Source organism: Penicillium pulvis (genome assembly GCF_028828015.1).
Source record: "Penicillium pulvis strain IBT 33274 chromosome Unknown contig_23_segment0_segment0, whole genome shotgun sequence".
In the NCBI taxonomy this organism is placed as follows: Eukaryota; Fungi; Ascomycota; class Eurotiomycetes; order Eurotiales; family Aspergillaceae; genus Penicillium; species Penicillium pulvis.
In genome coordinates this window covers 4195127-4212038 of record NW_026643075.1, presented here as the reverse complement: position 1 = coordinate 4212038, position 16912 = coordinate 4195127, and the positions used below count along the sequence as shown (strand labels likewise).

The following is a 16912-nucleotide window of genomic DNA, read 5'->3' as shown; positions in this document are numbered from 1 at the left end:
AGCCAGCGATATTCCTTATTAAAAGTTAGCAGGGAATATTTAATAATAATGATCCTCCTCCTATATATCTTCATTAGCCATGCGTAGCCAACTTTTTGGGTTTAGCTGACGTCCCAAGCGCAGGCACAACCAGTCACTTGCTCCGCTGGTATCATTTTTAACGGGATTATTTATTGCTTTGAGGCTGCTCAGGTGTTCTCAATTGCTCTGCATAGCTCTTTAATATACACGCTTTTGGCTACCCCAGCAAAAAAGAACCCTTGGCTGTTACCTTTGATTGGGACCTTGGTGTTGTACTGCGTCGTGAGAGCCAAGGCCAAGTTACTCCTTTAGATATCGGTCATCTCTAGGTTCGCGAAGAAGGATTATAGATAGAATGTGCGATGAGCTTTCATTGTCTGAAATGGGCATGTCAATTTAAAAGGAGCAAATGTTCATAGATGCTGGTGCAGCATGGGCTTTCTTTAATGGATAGTGGACGGGTGACTACAGTACACAGTGTGATGGGTCTTGTCAGACGAACATGATGCGAGTGGCTGGACTGTCCTAAGAACCTGGCTTGGTACTCGGTCAGCACACGGAAGACGGATACTATGAGTTGATGATAAGTCCAACCCCATTGAAGAGAACCACCCGGGTGGGTGGGAGGCTATTATACAGGCTTATAACCAGTTTTCTTCTTTAATGGGAGAAAACAGGGGATGGAGATACTTCAAGTATATTAAAGTCTCTGACCACAAATATTACATATGATCTTTTAGGTGTTAGTGTATGTCTAGATGTACTTAAAAACTAGGATATTGTTGACCGATCAGGTCGAATAGGGAGTCGAAATCCGCTCCGTCTAGGAGGTCAACCATGTTCAAGTCAAAGCTGGATCCTCCGGCCAAGTATCCGGCATCCTCACTTTGAAAGCCCAGATCCTCAGCTAGAATAGAATCGTTGCCCGACTCATTGTATCTGGAAGGCATTGGGTTGATTTCTGGTCGTGGCTCGGGAATGATGCTCGGATACCCAGCCACTGTATGGTGACCCTCGGCAGAACTTATGTCCTCTTGTTGAGATCTGTTTCGATCAAGTGAATTAATAGAGTTGTCAATTCTGTCTGGTGTGCTCACAGCGTATGCGTGAGGGTTTGCTAGGCTTTGCTGCTCATTATTCATTTGTTTGATCTTGGTAGACAACAAAGACAAGGCATGGTGACATTGTCTAGCAGTTTCCCACTGACTAGACATGCGACGAAGAAATTCTGAACATTCATCGATCTCCCTAATAAGAGTCAGCATCTGTGCGACAAAGCGCCGTGTAACAACATTGACTCACTGTAGACCCTTTGCGAGAACATATTGCTTCAACTGACAAGCAAATGCGAGAACCAAGCCTGACATCCAGGCAGCAGATAAGAAGCCAGGCCAGAATAAAGCCTGTCGAAGCTCCAGTTGCGTTTTTAGCGCAGCGAGAATTCCTCGTGCGGCACCAATGCATGTCTGTAACCCCGAGCAGAACTCCGCAGTTGATGGATCCAAAGATAAGGATGGCCGGTGAATGATCAAGATTAGGTGCTGATATAGCACAGTGAAAAAAGGGCCAAAGTCAAAGGGATCATCACTGCCACCTTTATCTTGGATTTCCTTTCCGTAGCCTGACCCCTTCCCTTGGAGCTCAAGAGGTAAGCTATTCCACCACTTATGCACATCAGTTACTAAGAATAGTACTGAGCTGCGGCGTACAGAGCGAACCAGAATGGATTTATGAAATAGTTCCAGTGCGCGACCGGTAAGTGTTCCAGAATCGACATAACTTGCTATGACGCTTTCTTTATTTCCGTGATTCGTTGTTTGACGCTCGCCGGAGCCCTCCACAAAAGAAGGTGACCGAGCGACAGCTGTCCCACGACGATCTATATTCGCAGGATGCATACTCAGATTCCTGATAAGTCGTGGGGAATGCATTTCAGGCGCCGCTGGCAAACAGACATCAATATCCGAGTCTTGTATCCCGAGCGGTAAGCCGAGTGCCTGGCTCAGATACCGGTCAATTGCATACGCGCACCAGAAAATACGCTTCCTCAGCTGTCGGTCATGCGATGAGAGCTGACTGTATCGAAATGGACATCGATGTAACCCTGCATGGAGCATTGAGCGCAGAACACATCCTCCAAATGTGGATGCCAATCGAAGAGACATAGTCGCAACAAGATATACCTGAATGGCCAACAACGCTTGCAGTGAAACAATATCATGTCTAGACGCCAATGTCGAGAGGAGAGGTGTCATGCCACCGGGTGACTGGATTTTGCAGGAATCTGGGAGTTGGAGATCAGGATGCAAGAGGCTCCCTAGATTGTATATGCATTGCAGAATAATTGTCCAACAGGTAGCTCTGTGCTCCGACGTTGAGTCATCAACCGAGTCATTAGGTGTGGGACTGTTGGAGTACAATTTCTCCATGGCCTGCAGGAAGGTAGGACCATGCAGGAACGGAAACAGCGGGTGCCACACTTTAAAGTACGACATCATGAGCTCCTTTCCTAGTTCGGGAGGTGGTGCAGCTCCCAGAGAAGAGGTGAGAGCAGGATCATATCTCCATGATACAGAAGGTTCCCCTCCTAATGAGGCTGGTCCATTTCTGGACTCTGTGCGTCGACGCTTGTGCCGTGATGAATCATCCACACCAACAAGGGTATCTTCCGCAGTGGGGAACTCGGTCTCTCGGGATTCAGATTCATCCTGTCCATTTGAAAATGCTCGCTTGACAGTGTTGATGAAGTAGACGCCGCTGGAGCTACCGACGAACTGACTGTCCTCATTGGAATGGGCGGTCAAGGAGCCAATCTCCGACGTTCCGGGTGCATATTCAGGAGGTGCCATGTCGACCTGGACATCGCGATATTAAAAGATACGCATGAATCACCGAAGTATAGAGTTTTGCGCCATAAGAGAAAATGGAGTTGTTCGAGCAGATATTACTAAGCAATTTCTAGTCGACCGACATCGGCATTGTACAGTTGACAGTTGAAAAACTTGGCTCTTGCATCTATTTGTATAGCCCAAAACTCTACAATTTTAGTCATAATTAATGATCAAATTATCTATGTCAAACCGACCATTGTACAAATAAACAGTTGCATTGAAGTTACTCTGAAATGTACGATATGCATATATTGCTTATTTGCTAAGTTTCAAGCAAAGCCTCGGTCAACGTTTCTTGAAGCCGCCGGCAGCTAGCCACAGCAAGATTCCAAGACCTAGAGTCAAGCCTTCAGTTTCTCAATCTCAGCACAAACCGCATCGACTACGCCCCGGGTATTCGAGCTCCCACCCAAATCAGGCGTCAAAATACCAGCAGCGCAAACATTCTCAATACACTGCATCAACCTAGCCGAGGCATCCTTCTCTCCCAGCCAAGTGAGCATTTCCGCTGCAGACCAAAATGTTCCAACTGGGTTGGCAATGCCCTTTCCAATAATATCGAAGGCACTCCCATGAACGGGTTCAAACAAGGATGGATTCTTGCGAGTCGGATCCAAGTTACTAGACGGTGCGATACCAATAGAACCCGCCAGCGCAGCAGCCAGATCCGAAAGAATATCCATATGTAAATTGGTGCCGACAATTGTATCAATAGACTCCGGTTTCCATACCATCCGGACTGTCATTGCATCCACGAGCATTTTATCCCAAGTAACATCGGGGAAGTCCTTAGCAACAGACGCCGCGATTTCATCCCAGAGGACCATTCCATTACGCATGGAATTGCTCTTTGTAACGACTGTCAGATGCTTCCGAGGCCGGGACTGTGCAGTCTCAAAAGCAAATCGAATAATGCGTTCGATTCCGACTCGTGTGAATACGGCTACCTCCGTGGCGGTTTCCCATGGCTGTCCAATGTGCGAGCGGCCTCCCTGGCCTGAATACTCGCCTTCAGAGTTCTCACGCACTAGCATCCAGTCGATACCCCCAGTTGCGGTGTTGAGGGGACATCTCGTTCCCGGGAATGTACGCACCGGTCGAACGTTGGCATAAAGCTGTAGAGGACCTCGGATGGCAAGTAACAGGCCCCATAGGGAGATGTGATCCGGGACATCTAGTATATGTAAGTATTCAAGGCTTGAACTTAAAAATAGGTTTGGTTATACATCATACCTGGATCTCCTACCGCGCCGAAGAGTCCGGCATCATACTTCCGCAGAGTGGTCAAGGCATCTTCCGAGAGGTATCGCCCATGTTCCTTATAGTAGTTGGTCCCCCATGGTATATGTGTAAAATTGATCTGAAAAGTTCCGAGTGTTTTGGCCAATTTTTCAACGACTTGAATCGTGGCACTGACAACCTCTGGGCCAATACCGTCACCCGGAATGGATGCGATTTGATAAGAGGCACTCATAATGGAGCGTAGAAGAAATATAAGAATCGAAATAGATGTGCAAGCAAGAATGAAGAGTATCACTTTAATCAAATAAATTTTTAATAAGAATAAAAGAGCCAGTATATGGGCGAAAAAGTGCTTTAAATACAAGTATAGAGGGAAGCTTCCCAGAGTTGAATGGCGGTCGGCAGAACTTTCAGGCGATTCAATCCCCCGCACTCACAGCTTCATCTCTCCTACCTGACTTGTTGTATCTTCTCTTGAAGATACAGTATTATCAACTCGCATAATCGCTCTTGGCTGTATCGTTTACTCCTGGGTATAATTAAAGCATCCCTGTGTTCTTCTTTGCACTTCTCTTCACCAGCAAGCAAAATGCCAAAACCTCAGAAAGGACCGACAAGAGCCACAACGGCATGCACCGCTTGCCGATCAAGGAAACAGAAGGTATGCTTTCTATCTAATAAATTATGAGCAGGTCACTAAACCTGCAACGTAGTGTAGTGGCGAGAAGTGAGGATTAGAAAGAATCTTCCAAGATCGTCACTAACATCGCTAAACAGACCGGTATGTGGGCAGTGCCTAGAGTACAATCGACCGTGTGAATGGCCCGAGCATTTGAAAAGGTAGGTGCAATTATCTAGGAATATATAAACATACAGGCTGAGTCTAGATGAAGAGGTCCGGCAAAGGGTTATGTTGAAACACTAGAGCACCGCCTCCAGGTTACCGAGAACGTTCTTTTTAAATTGCTATCTGATGTTCCAGATGGCCAGCTCAAGGCAATATTTACTGAGGAAGCAAGCTCCAGAAAAGACTTCGGAACGTCATATGCACCTTTGGCGAGGATAGAGAAGAAGGGCATCGATCATTGGGCTCAGTATCCTCTGGATACCGCAGAGAACATTCGAAAATGGCAGCAGGTTTGCACAAGTTGGAAAACCGACGATTCAAGTCATCAAAGCACTAGTGAAACGGCTGTTTCTTCGCCCAACAAAAAGAATTCCCGAGGTACAAAGAGAAACATCGACGACACCGACGATCAAGTCACGCACAGACCAGAAGGTTTGCCTGTCGGACCATACCGATCTTCAGTATCATCTGGTCTAGATGAGCACCGTGAGAAATACCCCCGAACATCTCATACGCTTCACTGGGGATCGCTTGACGATCAAGAAGAACCCTTAGAAGGCAGTATACCTACACCTCCGCAAACCAGCTGTTCCTGGGATGGTGCACCTTCCGTCAATTTTCAAAGGCAGTTTCTTTGGTGAAAATGAGGCAGAGGCTCAGATCTACAAGCTAGAGTTTCCTATGATTTGATGGACCACAGTACTATCACTGGTGCAGCGGGCTCTCGGGATTCCCCCCGGACAAGCACCCCACTCAGTCTTCCCCCGCATTATCGCCGAACCACTTAAAGTATAATGGCGATTTTGCATGGCAATAGCAGGCGGTCCAAGACTGGCCCCACGGCGGGGGTGGACTACCTGACTCCACTAGAGGGGCCATTCCTGACCCTTTTAACTTTCTTGAATCAGATAATTGGCTTTTTAAACAATACTCCTACCCCTTCTCCGCTGAGCAGAATTCAAAGTCATGGGGATCAAGAAGGTACTGCGCATTTTCTGGAACTGACGACTGTAACTAACTCGTTCTAGGTGATCATAGTCGGAGCCGGACCATCAGGTCTAATCCTTGGCCTCTTGCTCGCGAAACAGGGGATTGAAGTCGAACTGCTAGATGCTGGTTCCGATGTTGACAAACAGCCTCGAGCTGCTCACTATGCAAGTCCAGCAGTATACGAATTAGGGAGAGCTGGCGCTCTTGAAGATATTAAGGAACGAGGGTTCCAACCTGCTGGATTTGCGTGGCGTCAATTCGATGGCACTTTTATCGCAGGCTTGAACCATGCTGTCCTTCCTGATGATTATCCCACCAAGATGGTTGTACTTCCTTTGGATCGACTGGGGGAGTTGCTCTACGAACATATCCAGCGGCAACCAACGGCGCAAGTTAAATGGTCCCATCGAGTCGTGCGCATAGGTCAGGATGAGGGACAGGCGTGGGTCGAGACCGAAACACCGAATGGTCTTCAAAGGTCTGAGGCGGACTATGTTATTGGCTGTGACGGGGCCAGCAGTACTGTGCGCCGAGAGCTGTTCGGGCCTGAATACCCAGGAGAAACACTGAATGCGCAGATTATCGCAACCAACGTAAGATCCATTCGTGTGGCTTGACAAGGATTTGTTACTGAACACAGAATCAGGTTTACTATGACTTCGACCGCTTCGGATACTGGGACAGCAATTTCGTCGTCCACCCTGAATATTGGTACATGGCAGCTCGGGTCACAACCGATGGTCTCTGGCGCGTCACATACGGCGATAAGCCTGGGCTGAGCAAAGAAGAATACATTGCTCGACAGCCCAAGCACTACGAGAAACTCTTACCTGGGAACCCTACTCCTGATAAATATCAAGTTACCAATATCAGCCCGTATAAGCTGCAACAGCGCTGCGCGCCAAGTTTCCGAGTTGGAAGGATCCTCCTTGCAGCAGATGCAGCGCATCTCTGTAACCCATTGTAGGCACTCTACTACCCAGTTAAGCTGGCGCGATTCAATACTGACTTAACTTTTAGCGGTGGACTTGGTCTAACAGGCGGTATTGCCGATGTTGGAAGTCTCTTCGATTCATTTATGGGTATTCACAAGGGTCTTGCGGACGAGACTATCCTCAATAAATACAGTGAAATTCGCAAACGCATTTGGGCCGAGATCATCGATCCCATGTCCCGTGAGAATTTCAGACGGCTGTATGATCAGGACCCGACCAAGGCTCGCGAGAATGATGAGTTTTTCCAGCTTTGTGTTAAGGGAGAGACTGATGACGAAACTGCGAAGAGTATAGTTTTGGTAAGTTTAATTTATCTCGATATCCTGAATCGCTTGTTAACCTGAGATGTAGGGCTTGGATGTGCTTCAGCATGATATGACGCAGTATTACTCAAAACGAGCTGAGGGGGCGAATCTATAGCGAGGGATTGGGTGGCCTTTTGCGAATCTAGGGACTGACACTTGGATAAATCTCATCATCTACTTTATTCCAAACCTAGGATGCATGATGCAATAAGATGTAGCAAGGGCATGTATTTTTGCATTGATAGTATACGTACAAAGCACTCACTTGCCACGAGATGTGAACCGAAACAGGCTTCAAATTATTGGTAATAACCACTCGATGTCACGCGATTGATGCTTCCCCCGCTCCGCTGTGCGCCACTTCCTTTATGCTTCCATGTTGGATATTAGATTGAACTCGTCATATACCATCTTCAATCGAGATATCAATCCGATATTTGGTGAGTAACGGAGACGTCGTGGATTATTGTTCGGCATCGATGCTTCCTCATCGCTGTAGTCAATGGCCCTGCAGATTGTGCCTCCACGCTGCATGCCGTATTTGCCATTGACCATATAGCATCGCATTATTTCATGAGAGGATCGTGAATGTTGTTGAGCACTGATGGTCGGTCATCAGTATGGCGCTGTATTGCCCTTGGTTGTCGGAGCTTCCTCAGGTTGTGCTACCACGCTGCCTTTGGTATTTGTTTTGTTTGTCTTCGGTTTAGACTTCTCTCTCCTCTCTTGTTTTCCCCTTTGTTGTTGTTGTTGTCCTTCCCAACATGTCCTTGGGCGGGAAAAAATTGCCAATCATATATTCCACATAAAAGACCCATCATCAAAGGTGAAGAGATCGCTCTGAAAGGTATCGAATTCTGCAGCGAGGGAGGCAGATTGTTGCAGGAGGTCAGGCATGGAAGGGGAGGGTTGGTTCAGTTGAGCAGAGACGTCAGGTGGTAACACTACATCCGGAGACTGGAAAATCAGCAAAGAGGTCTGTCATCCTGGAGTTAGATATACCTCGTAGTTTGATAGCGGGTTTGAGTTATTGAAATGGGAAGCGAAGATGTTTTCATTCGCCGCAGATAGAAGGTTCTGTCGACACGCGGACAAGGCTTTCTTTGCTCCGTGAGACATGCGGCGGTCTTTCTGTTCTGTGGGGCCACGAGCGCGGACGGATTGAAGGACGACTGATAAAAGAAGAATGTCTTTCATGTTGGTGCCCTTTTTACCAATACGACGAGTTAAACTGTCGATTGTGTTCTCAACCAAACGAGTCAAACTTGCTTTGTTATGTGACAGGGCGTGGTTGGTAAGGTGTGGGTTGATGGTGTTGTTTTGATTTTGTTGATTGAATTCATTGAAGGAAGAGTGGATGGATGATTGTTGATTAACGAACTTCAGATATTCACAAACAGTGAGAGCGGCTAAAATGATATCATTCTGGCAGAAGATATGGAAGATGTTCCAGTATGAGTTGATATTGGGGATGTCAAGATCGAAAATGTTTGGATCGAAAATGTCTTGATATGCAAGAATTGCGATGGATGAATCAAGGAGAGCACGTTGGATTTCAAGAAAAGAAGGGTCATCAGGTGGTAGATTGGCAAGAACAGGTCTGTAAAGCGAAAGAAGTGGACGGCGGATTTGAACATCCAGAATCACGCGATTCAAAACAAAGGCGGGATCACTGTTGTCAGAATCGTATAATTTTAGAGGAGGCGGAATCATTTGTAAAGACTCTTCGATCTGTTGGCCGTTTTTAAGGCATTCTTCTATGCTTTCCTCGGGATTCGTATGCTGAACCAAGTTCATGGTCCTTATACGGAGTGCGAGAGATTGAGCTAGAGTGATTTGCGCTAAAGAGTCGGTTTCTTCATCCACGGGCCTTGATGGAGGGAGTTCAGTGGTTGACTCATCAAAGTCAACATCGTTGAGGTTGGAAGGTGTGAGAGGGGACAAGTCAAGTGCCGGTGTCATGACAGGCATCCCCGCAGCAATAGCTGTCTGCAGGTCCAGTTCGACAATTGAAACCCACAACCGACGTCGACACTCGGCCTGGAAAGGCGACAGGCTCTTGGATTGTGATAAGTTGACATGAAGCCCCATCACCATTGCAGAGCGCACGAGCGAGCCACTTTCTTTCCAGAGTTCCTCGAGCGAGACCTGTCTCAGTTGGCGGGTCAGTAATAACAGTGTCCTTACCTGTAGAGTTGAAATGTCGGTTCTTGGCTTTCGTGGAAGTTTTTGCATCCAAGCGTGAACCGCACCGACTGCATGTTGCTTCAGGTAGTCCCATGACGGGGAATACTCTGGCGAAGGAGGCGCGGTTTCAGTGATGACTGAGATGGATAAAACCACGGTAAGGAGAGGGATGAACATGGAAAGAAACGACGTTTCATGGTCCGAGGTAGCCCAAAAGGCGTTGTAGCGTGCAAGGAAAGAGGGAATATGTAGGATTCTGAGGTTCTTCTCGACATTTTTGGTGTACACAATTAGCAGTTGGTCACAGACAGTTTTTGAAGGCAACGAACCCAGAAGACTCTGGAGTTCAGGAAAGCTTTCTATGCCCGAGAGTGACTCTGGTGAGTCGTTTGGTGCCTGGGATTTGTTCTGTAGAAACTGAACCTCTTTGGCTAGTCCAACCAAATTGGGATTGTTCAAGGATTGATTAATGAAGGTCTTAGCTTCTGCGAACTGGAGGCTGTCAGTGCATAGAGATCGTTGTATTCTATGAAAGACAAACCTGATTTAAAAGAGTAATCCTATCATTCTGTCCATGATATCTCGATCGAGATCCCTTGACCACCAAAGTTCCCAAGTATGATGAGCTTGACTGGGAGATCTCTGGTCGTGGCCTATTCTGCCAAGTCAGCGAAGAAAACAGGAATGCAGAAAACACTCAGGTATTCAATTTGCCTTACCAAGAATTTTGAATCGATGCATCTCTAAGACCGTAGTTGTTAGCGTGAGGTCTTATCGCGTGGAGGGACTCCAACTTCAGGACCCGCTGCTGTAGATCCTCGATGATGCCGATACTCGGGCCCATCCACAGTGTCCCTGGTTCGTTGGCTTCGGCTATTTTGGCTCGCTTTGATTTTGGCTGCGAGTGTGGGTCAACGGCATCGGGTTGTTGGTGATAAGCACATTCCGCCTCGTACCCCCCCCTCTTACACAATTCTGACAGGGCGCCACCCGGTCACATTTCAGCTTCTTCTCTCGGCATCGCAGACACGATACCACAGGCCGCGGTCTTTTACGGGATTGGGATTCCATTGCTGGAGTAGACAGAGATCGAAGCAATCTGACAATGCCAAAGAGTACGAGCAGTGCCAAGCCTTCAGCCCCCAATGTTGGATCTGACTTTTTCACGCTTTCCCTGTTTGGATCTCGAAGTTGTGCACGTTTTGGAGCTAAATCTTGATTTTTTTGGATTAGATGACAAAAACTGTAACACATTTACGAATCCAGTGTCGACAAAGTAGGCTTTCTGTTCAGCAGGATTAGTTTGTGATTACCGGCGCCGTGTTGTCCCACTTGGACTCGATCGCCGCATCGATCAGGAAATGAGCAACGCTTTTCCGACTAGAACTCGCCATCATCGAAACACCTCTGCCATCTCCAGGCCATTCGCGAACTTTCAGCACATCGCTGTCCACCAGCCGGGAAGGCCGGACAAAAACGAAAGTCACTCCGCTCGCACGGATTTCACGGTCGGTATTGTTGTGGTCCTCGTACTGATGTCGCATGTTGGACTTGCTCATCAGCAATTGTAATATCCATGGCATATTCGACCATGAATCGCCAACCCCGAAAGCTTGAAGAACAACCACTTTGGGAACACCAAATTCCTTCATAGCTGCCACTACGTTGGCATTGCTATCGGCCATTAGGCGGGGTGGGGAAATCACTGCGGCGAAGGGACTATCGCTGGTTCGAGGTGCGCTCAGGGTTACGATAACGACTTCTGGGGTATCTCGCTTAAACGCTTCTCTCATATCGGACATGTTGGTGGGTGTGCCTGTCATTTCAAATAGTAAGTCGGGGTAACTTGCAGATACTGCCTTGTTGTCATACCTTTGACGACATCAACTTTATACCCTTCCAATGCTGCTGGATTGCGAGCCAGCACTGTAATTTGGTGTCCTGCCATTCGTCAGCTGCTTTTGTATCAAGTTGATATGAGGCTGATAGGAACATACCTCGATTGTGGAGTTCGTCGAGGACTAGCTTGCCTGTACGACCACTTGCGCCAATAACAAGAACCCGCATTTTTGCGTTTGTGTAAAGATAGTATTAATATTTCAAATGTGATATTAGATTGTCTTCAGAGCCTCGGGTTGGTTATAAAAGCGGATAGCGATGTGTTTTGCCTTTATATTACTTGATACTACATCGGATCCGAGCCGGGGGTCGACGCCCGGATCCGAAAATCCATGTCTTATGCTCGCGTTTTAGTACACTGCCAGTAAATCGAGCTCTTCGTCTTTCTTTCTATGATTCTCTAGATACAGTATACATAATTGTACATAATGCTAGCTATGCAACGACCCCTTTCTTCTTCAACTCCCCAATTCGAGCAGTATCAAAACCAATGACCTTCAGCAGCTCCTCAGTATGCTCACCCAGAAGAGGCGGTGGGCTCCGAATACTAGGCTCGGCATTCGAGTACTTGACGGGAGGGCTGATGACCTTGATCGGTCCACAAGCAGGATGATCAATGGATTGAACCATTCCACGAGCACGTACTATTGAAACAATTATTAGCACCATCGACGAAACTCCTGCGAGAACTTACCATGCTCGTGATTCATTGTTCCTTGAACATCATTCACGACCGCAAAGGGCAGCCCACTTCCTTCAAAACGATCCTGCCACACTTTCGTTGTTTGCTTCATTAACTCAGCCTCAATCAACGGTTCGAGCTCTGATCGATTATGGACACGATCACTGTTGCTAATAAAGCGTGGATCGGTCTTCCACTCCGGCCTGTCGAGTTTATCGCACAGTATTCCGAATAGTCGGTCATTGGCGCCCCCAACAAAGATATCCGTGTCAGCCGTCTTGAATGCTTGGTATGGAACTACGGAAGCTAATTCATTATTAGTATCTCATCAGAATACCAAGAGACTTGCTTTTCTTACGGTGAGCAGTACCCCACCTCCCAGAATCTTTCTTCCCACTAATCAACACCGACTCCCCCATATTAGCAAGCGTCGCCACCTGACAATCACTCAAGCACACATCGAGGTGCTGTCCCTCTCCCGTGTTCGCCCGTGCCAACAAAGCCGCCATGATGGAGTTGCACGCATATAGCCCCGTCGTCAAATCCGTCACGGCAACCCCGACTTTCACAGGTGGCCCATCTCGAGTACCAGTCAGGTGCATGAGACCAAACTCCGCCTCAACCATCACGTCAAAACCTGGTCGGCTGCTGTAGGGACCCGTCTGTCCATATCCCGTGATACTGGTATAAATGAGGCGCGGGTTTATCTGGCGCAATGATTTGTAGTCGAGATTGTATTTCTTCAGAGAGCCGGGGAGGTAATTCTCTACTACCACGTCACAATCTCGCACGAGTTGGTGGAGGATCTCGACACCTTCCGGGTGGGCGAAAGAGAGACCGAGCGACTTCTTGTTGCGATTGACCTGGAAGATTTTAGTAAAACTTTGTAAGCCAATGAATTGACCATATACATACGGAAAGGTAGTATGCGCTTTCGCCATTGCCAGCTCGACCGTCTGTGTATGCTGCAAAAGGTGGACCCCAGGCACGGGTATCGTCGCCTCGAATGGGGTGTTCGATCTTGATTATCTCCGCTCTGTGTGTATAAACCATGAGCATTTTCCTTCCCTGATGTCTAATTTCCTACATACCCTAAATCACCCAGAATTTGTGTGCAGTATGGCTGTTTGGGCGTCAGCCCAAATTCTCGCTTCCAGATAGGCTTTCGGCATTGATACGTACCCCTGCGAGGACCCGACTCATATCCAGTACTCGCACACCTGCGAGCGGGAGCTTCTTGCTCTCCACAGCTTTGGTTCCTGTAGCAATTCTGCGAAATATACATTGTGAGTTTGGGCGACCGAACAGTGAAGCCGTCCTCCCCAGGGTAGATATGCGTTGTACATGTAAGGACAACATTGCAGCTGCCTTCACTGGTTAACAATTGACTTCAGAATATTTCAATATTTCACCGATTACGTAGGGACTGCGGTACTAAATTCTCCAATTAGCACCACCTTCATCGCAAACTGCTCGTGGGGAGCCCCACTGATTGATCTGCAGGTGGGTTCGACCCCACATAAGCTCACACATGCAGCACAGGCTCATTTTTCGTGACTTTTCGTTAGGGAAGAATAGGAAGCTGCCATTGAAATGGATTATTTGGTAAACTGTGGCAGTTCTAGTGGCTTCAAAAGGTCTGTACAAAGTAATTATAATCTTTGTGAAAAATAAAATTCAATTCAATCTACCACTGGGAGTATTGATATTCGCAAATAAAACAAGACACCGGTTCCAGACCCATTTCTAATGTATATATTCAAATGCAATTTTACAGCTGCATGGGCTTCAGGTCAGGGGAGACCTTGAAAGTAGCAGCAGTCTTGCTGGTGATCTCCTCAACAGTGACACCCTCGGCGTGCTCGATCAATGTCAGACCCTCGGTGGGGCTGCAGTCGAAAACGGCGAGGTCAGTGATGATGGTGGAAACACAGCGAGGACCGGTCAGGGGGAAGGTGCAGGCTGAGAATTGATTGTTAGCTGTGGTTTTGATGGAGGGGATGAACAAAAACTTACTAGGCAGAATCTTGGGGTTGCCCTTCTTGTCAGTGTGCTCCATGGTAACGACGACCTTGGTCTTCTCGGGGTTGGCGACCAAGTCCATGGCACCACCGACACCCTTAACCTTTCCGGGAAGCATGAAGTTGGCGAGATCACCGTACTGGCTGACCTGGAGGGCACCGAGCATGGTGAGGTCGATCTTACCAGCGCGGATCATACCGAAGGACTCCTGGGAGCCGAAGAGGGAAGCACCGGGGTTCAAAGTGACGGTCTCCTTGCCGGGGTTGATCAGGTCAGGGTCCTCCTGGCCGGGCTTGGGGTAGTCACCAAGACCGAGGATACCGTTCTCAGCTTGCAGAACGACCTCAACACCAGGGGGCAGGTAGGCGGGAGCGAGGAGAGGAACACCGATACCAAGGTTAACGTACATGCCGTCCTTGAATTCCTTGGCGGCACGCTTGACAATACGCTCACGGCGGGCAGTGGCCTCGCTGTTACCACCAGCAAGCATCTCGCTGGGGTCCTTGGCGTAAACAATCTTGTCGAACTGCTTCTCCTCGGTGCTCTGGATGACAGCATCGACGTAGATACCCTGGAGGTGGATGTTCTCGGGGGAGATCTCACCAACCTCAACAATGTGGTCAGCCTCAACGATGGTGTACTTGGCGTTCTTGCCCATGGACTCGTTGAAGTTGTTTTGAGACATGCGGAACTGACAGTTGCCCAGACGATCGGCCTTGTGGGCCTTAACCAGAGCGTAGTCACCATAGATAGATTCTTCCAGAATGAATGGCTTGCCGTTGAAGACACGAGTCTCCTTAGGCTTGGACATTTCAGCCACAGTACCATCCTTGTTATACCGAACGGGGAGTTCACCAGTTTGCACTATTTTAACCTGGGTCAGCCTAATTTCGCGGGTAGAACCGTGCACTTGATATGAACTCACCGATAGTGCCGAAAGCCGCGGGAGTGTAGAAAGCCGGCACGCCAGCAGCAGCTGCGGCGCACTTTTCTGCGATAGTACCCTGGGGAGTGAGCTCCAGAGCCAGATCGCCACCAAGGTACATCTTTTCGAACAACTTGTTCTCGCCAATAAACGAAGCAATCATCTTGCTAATCTGCTTAGTCTCGAGCAATTGACCTGCAAGGAGATAGCGTGATTAGCTACAAGCCCTCACTGACTCAATTGGGTGTCCAATTGCACTTACCAAGACCAACACCAGGCATACCAGCGTTGTTCGAGACAACGGTCAGGTCCTTGACCTCGGGGCGGTCCCGGACTGCGTTGATCAGAGAGAGAGGAACGCCAGCGAAACCGAATCCACCAACCAGGACAGTCGATGAACCCTTAATCTCCTTGACAGCCTCATTGGCAGAGGCGCACAGCTTGTTAATGGCGCTTTTGGAGGTGGAAGCAGAGAAGTTCCGCCGCCAGATAGGGCGGAACACCGACATCACAGGGGCGAGAGGCCGCGACATGATGTCTCGACTACCTTGAATGTCTGGGAGAAGGTCTTTCTGATCCAGCAGAAAGAAGAGAGAAGGAGAAAAAGAACAGCATCGCGAAGCTATCTACCCCAGTGCCCCAACCCGCAATTTTCGGCTAGACACTGATCCAGAGAAGCCGAAAAAACGCTTACCCGGGCCTGCCCGGGGTGGCCACCGCCTTCCTTCCCCACATATCGGAGTGCTTCGCGGTGTTGCTCCCTAAGCCCTTTGCCGCCATCGGAAGCCGACCCCACATCACTACCCGAAGTTAGTCAGAAGGGGGCAACAAAACCACCTGCATCTTTGCGGGGTGGGAAAAGTTGGGGGGTTCTTCAAGATGTGGAGGTGGGAAGTTAAAGCGCGATGTCACACGATCTCCATATACTAAAAAGAGATTTTTCTGATCCTTTTTTACTCGCAACAAATGTTGTGGTGGAATTGAAAATTACACATTCTGCTCCAACCACTAAACGGAATGTGAAATATGTTTGGTATTTAACGGTAATATAACACGTAATTTACACGGGACTCGCCTTCGGCAGCCAAAGTGCAATTGTCGGGATCTAGCTCTCTTGGGCGGCAATGCCGTTCCTGGTCCTCCCGACAACTCTCCTGTCGGCACTTGCATTAAAGTTCTCCATGATCTGAACCGGAGATTTAACCCCATTGAACTTTGAATTTAACGTCATATCTGCCCCATTCAGTGTAGTGAAGACTAGTGGGAGGTTCCATCGCGTCCCCGCTTGTTCTGCATGGATCTTGTTACAGATCTATGTTCTGACCAATCATGCTTGAAATCTGCTTTATTAACACACTTGACAACTCTTTTCTCGCAGCATAGCCAAGCCCTTTCTGCCCTTTCAGGATCACAAAATTCTCAGAGGTGCTTTTCGGCTTGGAAAAAATTGCGCCGAATTGTCTCATCGGCGAACGTTTGAGCAGCTAATAGCAGCCCTTTCGAAACTGAAGGCGCATGCCTCACTCAATAATCACTTACCATCATTGAACCATTCACGATTAATTCTCGGTTCTATACACTTCGCACACGTATACGGTATAATCTTAGCGCCGCGAGACTCGACTTTTAATGTCAGAAAAGCTTTCCACCAACTTTGATACCTTATCTTCCCTGATTATTTGTATTGGGGTGAGTCCACGCGACAAGTGTAGTATTTCTCCAGGGCTCGTAAAATCGCGGGCCGGGCCGCCAGGGCGACATCATACTGTACTTCGCCAGAATCCTCCAAATTTACCTATGGCACAAGTCATTGGTCCTCCGATTGGTTCTGTTTTTGCCGTTGATGCGCAATCTTCTTTGCTTCGCTTTGTTTTCGACGGAACTGGGAGATGGTGTGTAGTATAGT

The 16912-nt window shown here is 48.1% G+C and overlaps 7 protein-coding genes across 7 annotated transcripts; 1 reads left to right on the top strand and 6 right to left on the bottom strand.

Moving 5' to 3' along the window:
- Window positions 1-785: 785 nt before the first annotated feature.
- Window positions 786-2870, bottom strand: N7503_005865 (transcription factor domain-containing protein; the record flags this gene model as incomplete). Its single annotated transcript, XM_057065412.1, has 2 exons — window positions 786-1269; window positions 1324-2870. The coding sequence occupies 2 exons, from the start codon at window positions 2868-2870 to the stop codon at window positions 786-788; spliced, it is 2031 nt and encodes a 676-aa protein (XP_056923155.1).
- A 383-nt stretch (window positions 2871-3253) lies between these two features.
- N7503_005864 (uncharacterized protein) lies at window positions 3254-4386 on the bottom strand (the record flags this gene model as incomplete). Its single annotated transcript, XM_057065411.1, has 2 exons — window positions 3254-4086; window positions 4146-4386. The coding sequence occupies 2 exons, from the start codon at window positions 4384-4386 to the stop codon at window positions 3254-3256; spliced, it is 1074 nt and encodes a 357-aa protein (XP_056923154.1).
- Window positions 4387-5967: 1581 nt separating this feature from the next.
- Window positions 5968-7406, top strand: N7503_005863 (FAD-dependent oxidoreductase; the record flags this gene model as incomplete). Its single annotated transcript, XM_057065410.1, has 5 exons — window positions 5968-5982; window positions 6030-6584; window positions 6638-6954; window positions 7012-7285; window positions 7338-7406. The coding sequence occupies 5 exons, from the start codon at window positions 5968-5970 to the stop codon at window positions 7404-7406; spliced, it is 1230 nt and encodes a 409-aa protein (XP_056923153.1).
- Window positions 7407-8272: 866 nt separating this feature from the next.
- On the bottom strand, window positions 8273-9655 carry N7503_005862 (fungal specific transcription factor domain-containing protein; the record flags this gene model as incomplete). Its single annotated transcript, XM_057065409.1, has 1 exon — window positions 8273-9655. The coding sequence occupies one exon, from the start codon at window positions 9653-9655 to the stop codon at window positions 8273-8275; it is 1383 nt and encodes a 460-aa protein (XP_056923152.1).
- A 1121-nt stretch (window positions 9656-10776) lies between these two features.
- Window positions 10777-11545, bottom strand: N7503_005861 (uncharacterized protein; the record flags this gene model as incomplete). The annotated part of the gene is made up of 3 exons (XM_057065408.1): window positions 10777-11294; window positions 11351-11419; window positions 11476-11545. The coding sequence occupies 3 exons, from the start codon at window positions 11543-11545 to the stop codon at window positions 10777-10779; spliced, it is 657 nt and encodes a 218-aa protein (XP_056923151.1).
- Window positions 11546-11812: 267 nt separating this feature from the next.
- N7503_005860 (CaiB/BaiF CoA transferase family protein) lies at window positions 11813-13328 on the bottom strand (the record flags this gene model as incomplete). The annotated part of the gene is made up of 6 exons (XM_057065407.1): window positions 11813-12021; window positions 12072-12365; window positions 12418-12922; window positions 12975-13095; window positions 13151-13182; window positions 13242-13328. Coding segments are annotated over 6 exons (1248 nt in total), but the record flags the coding sequence as incomplete, so codon positions are not given.
- A 424-nt stretch (window positions 13329-13752) lies between these two features.
- Window positions 13753-15783, bottom strand: N7503_005859 (3-oxoacid CoA-transferase). Its single transcript, XM_057065406.1, has 4 exons — window positions 15269-15783; window positions 15007-15201; window positions 14076-14945; window positions 13753-14021 (listed from the first exon to the last, which is right to left on the bottom strand). The coding sequence occupies exons 1-4, from the start codon at window positions 15537-15539 to the stop codon at window positions 13831-13833; spliced, it is 1527 nt and encodes a 508-aa protein (XP_056923149.1). The 5' UTR covers window positions 15540-15783; the 3' UTR covers window positions 13753-13830.
- Between the last annotated feature and the right edge of the window lie 1129 nt (window positions 15784-16912).

What these genes read in the sequence shown, in the direction of transcription:
- N7503_005859 (XM_057065406.1), bottom strand. Translation starts at nt 15,539, where the DNA reads ATGTCGCGGCCTCTCGCCCCTGTGATGTCGGTGTTCCGCCCTATCTGG. An exon ending in CGCGGCTTTCGGCACTATCG is followed by an intron (nt 14,946 to 15,006) that starts GTGAGTTCATAT and finishes AGGTTAAAATAG; the next exon opens with TGCAAACTGGTGAACTCCCC. An exon ending in CAACCCCAAGATTCTGCCTA is followed by an intron (nt 14,022 to 14,075) that starts GTAAGTTTTTGT and finishes ATCAATTCTCAG; the next exon opens with CCTGCACCTTCCCCCTGACC.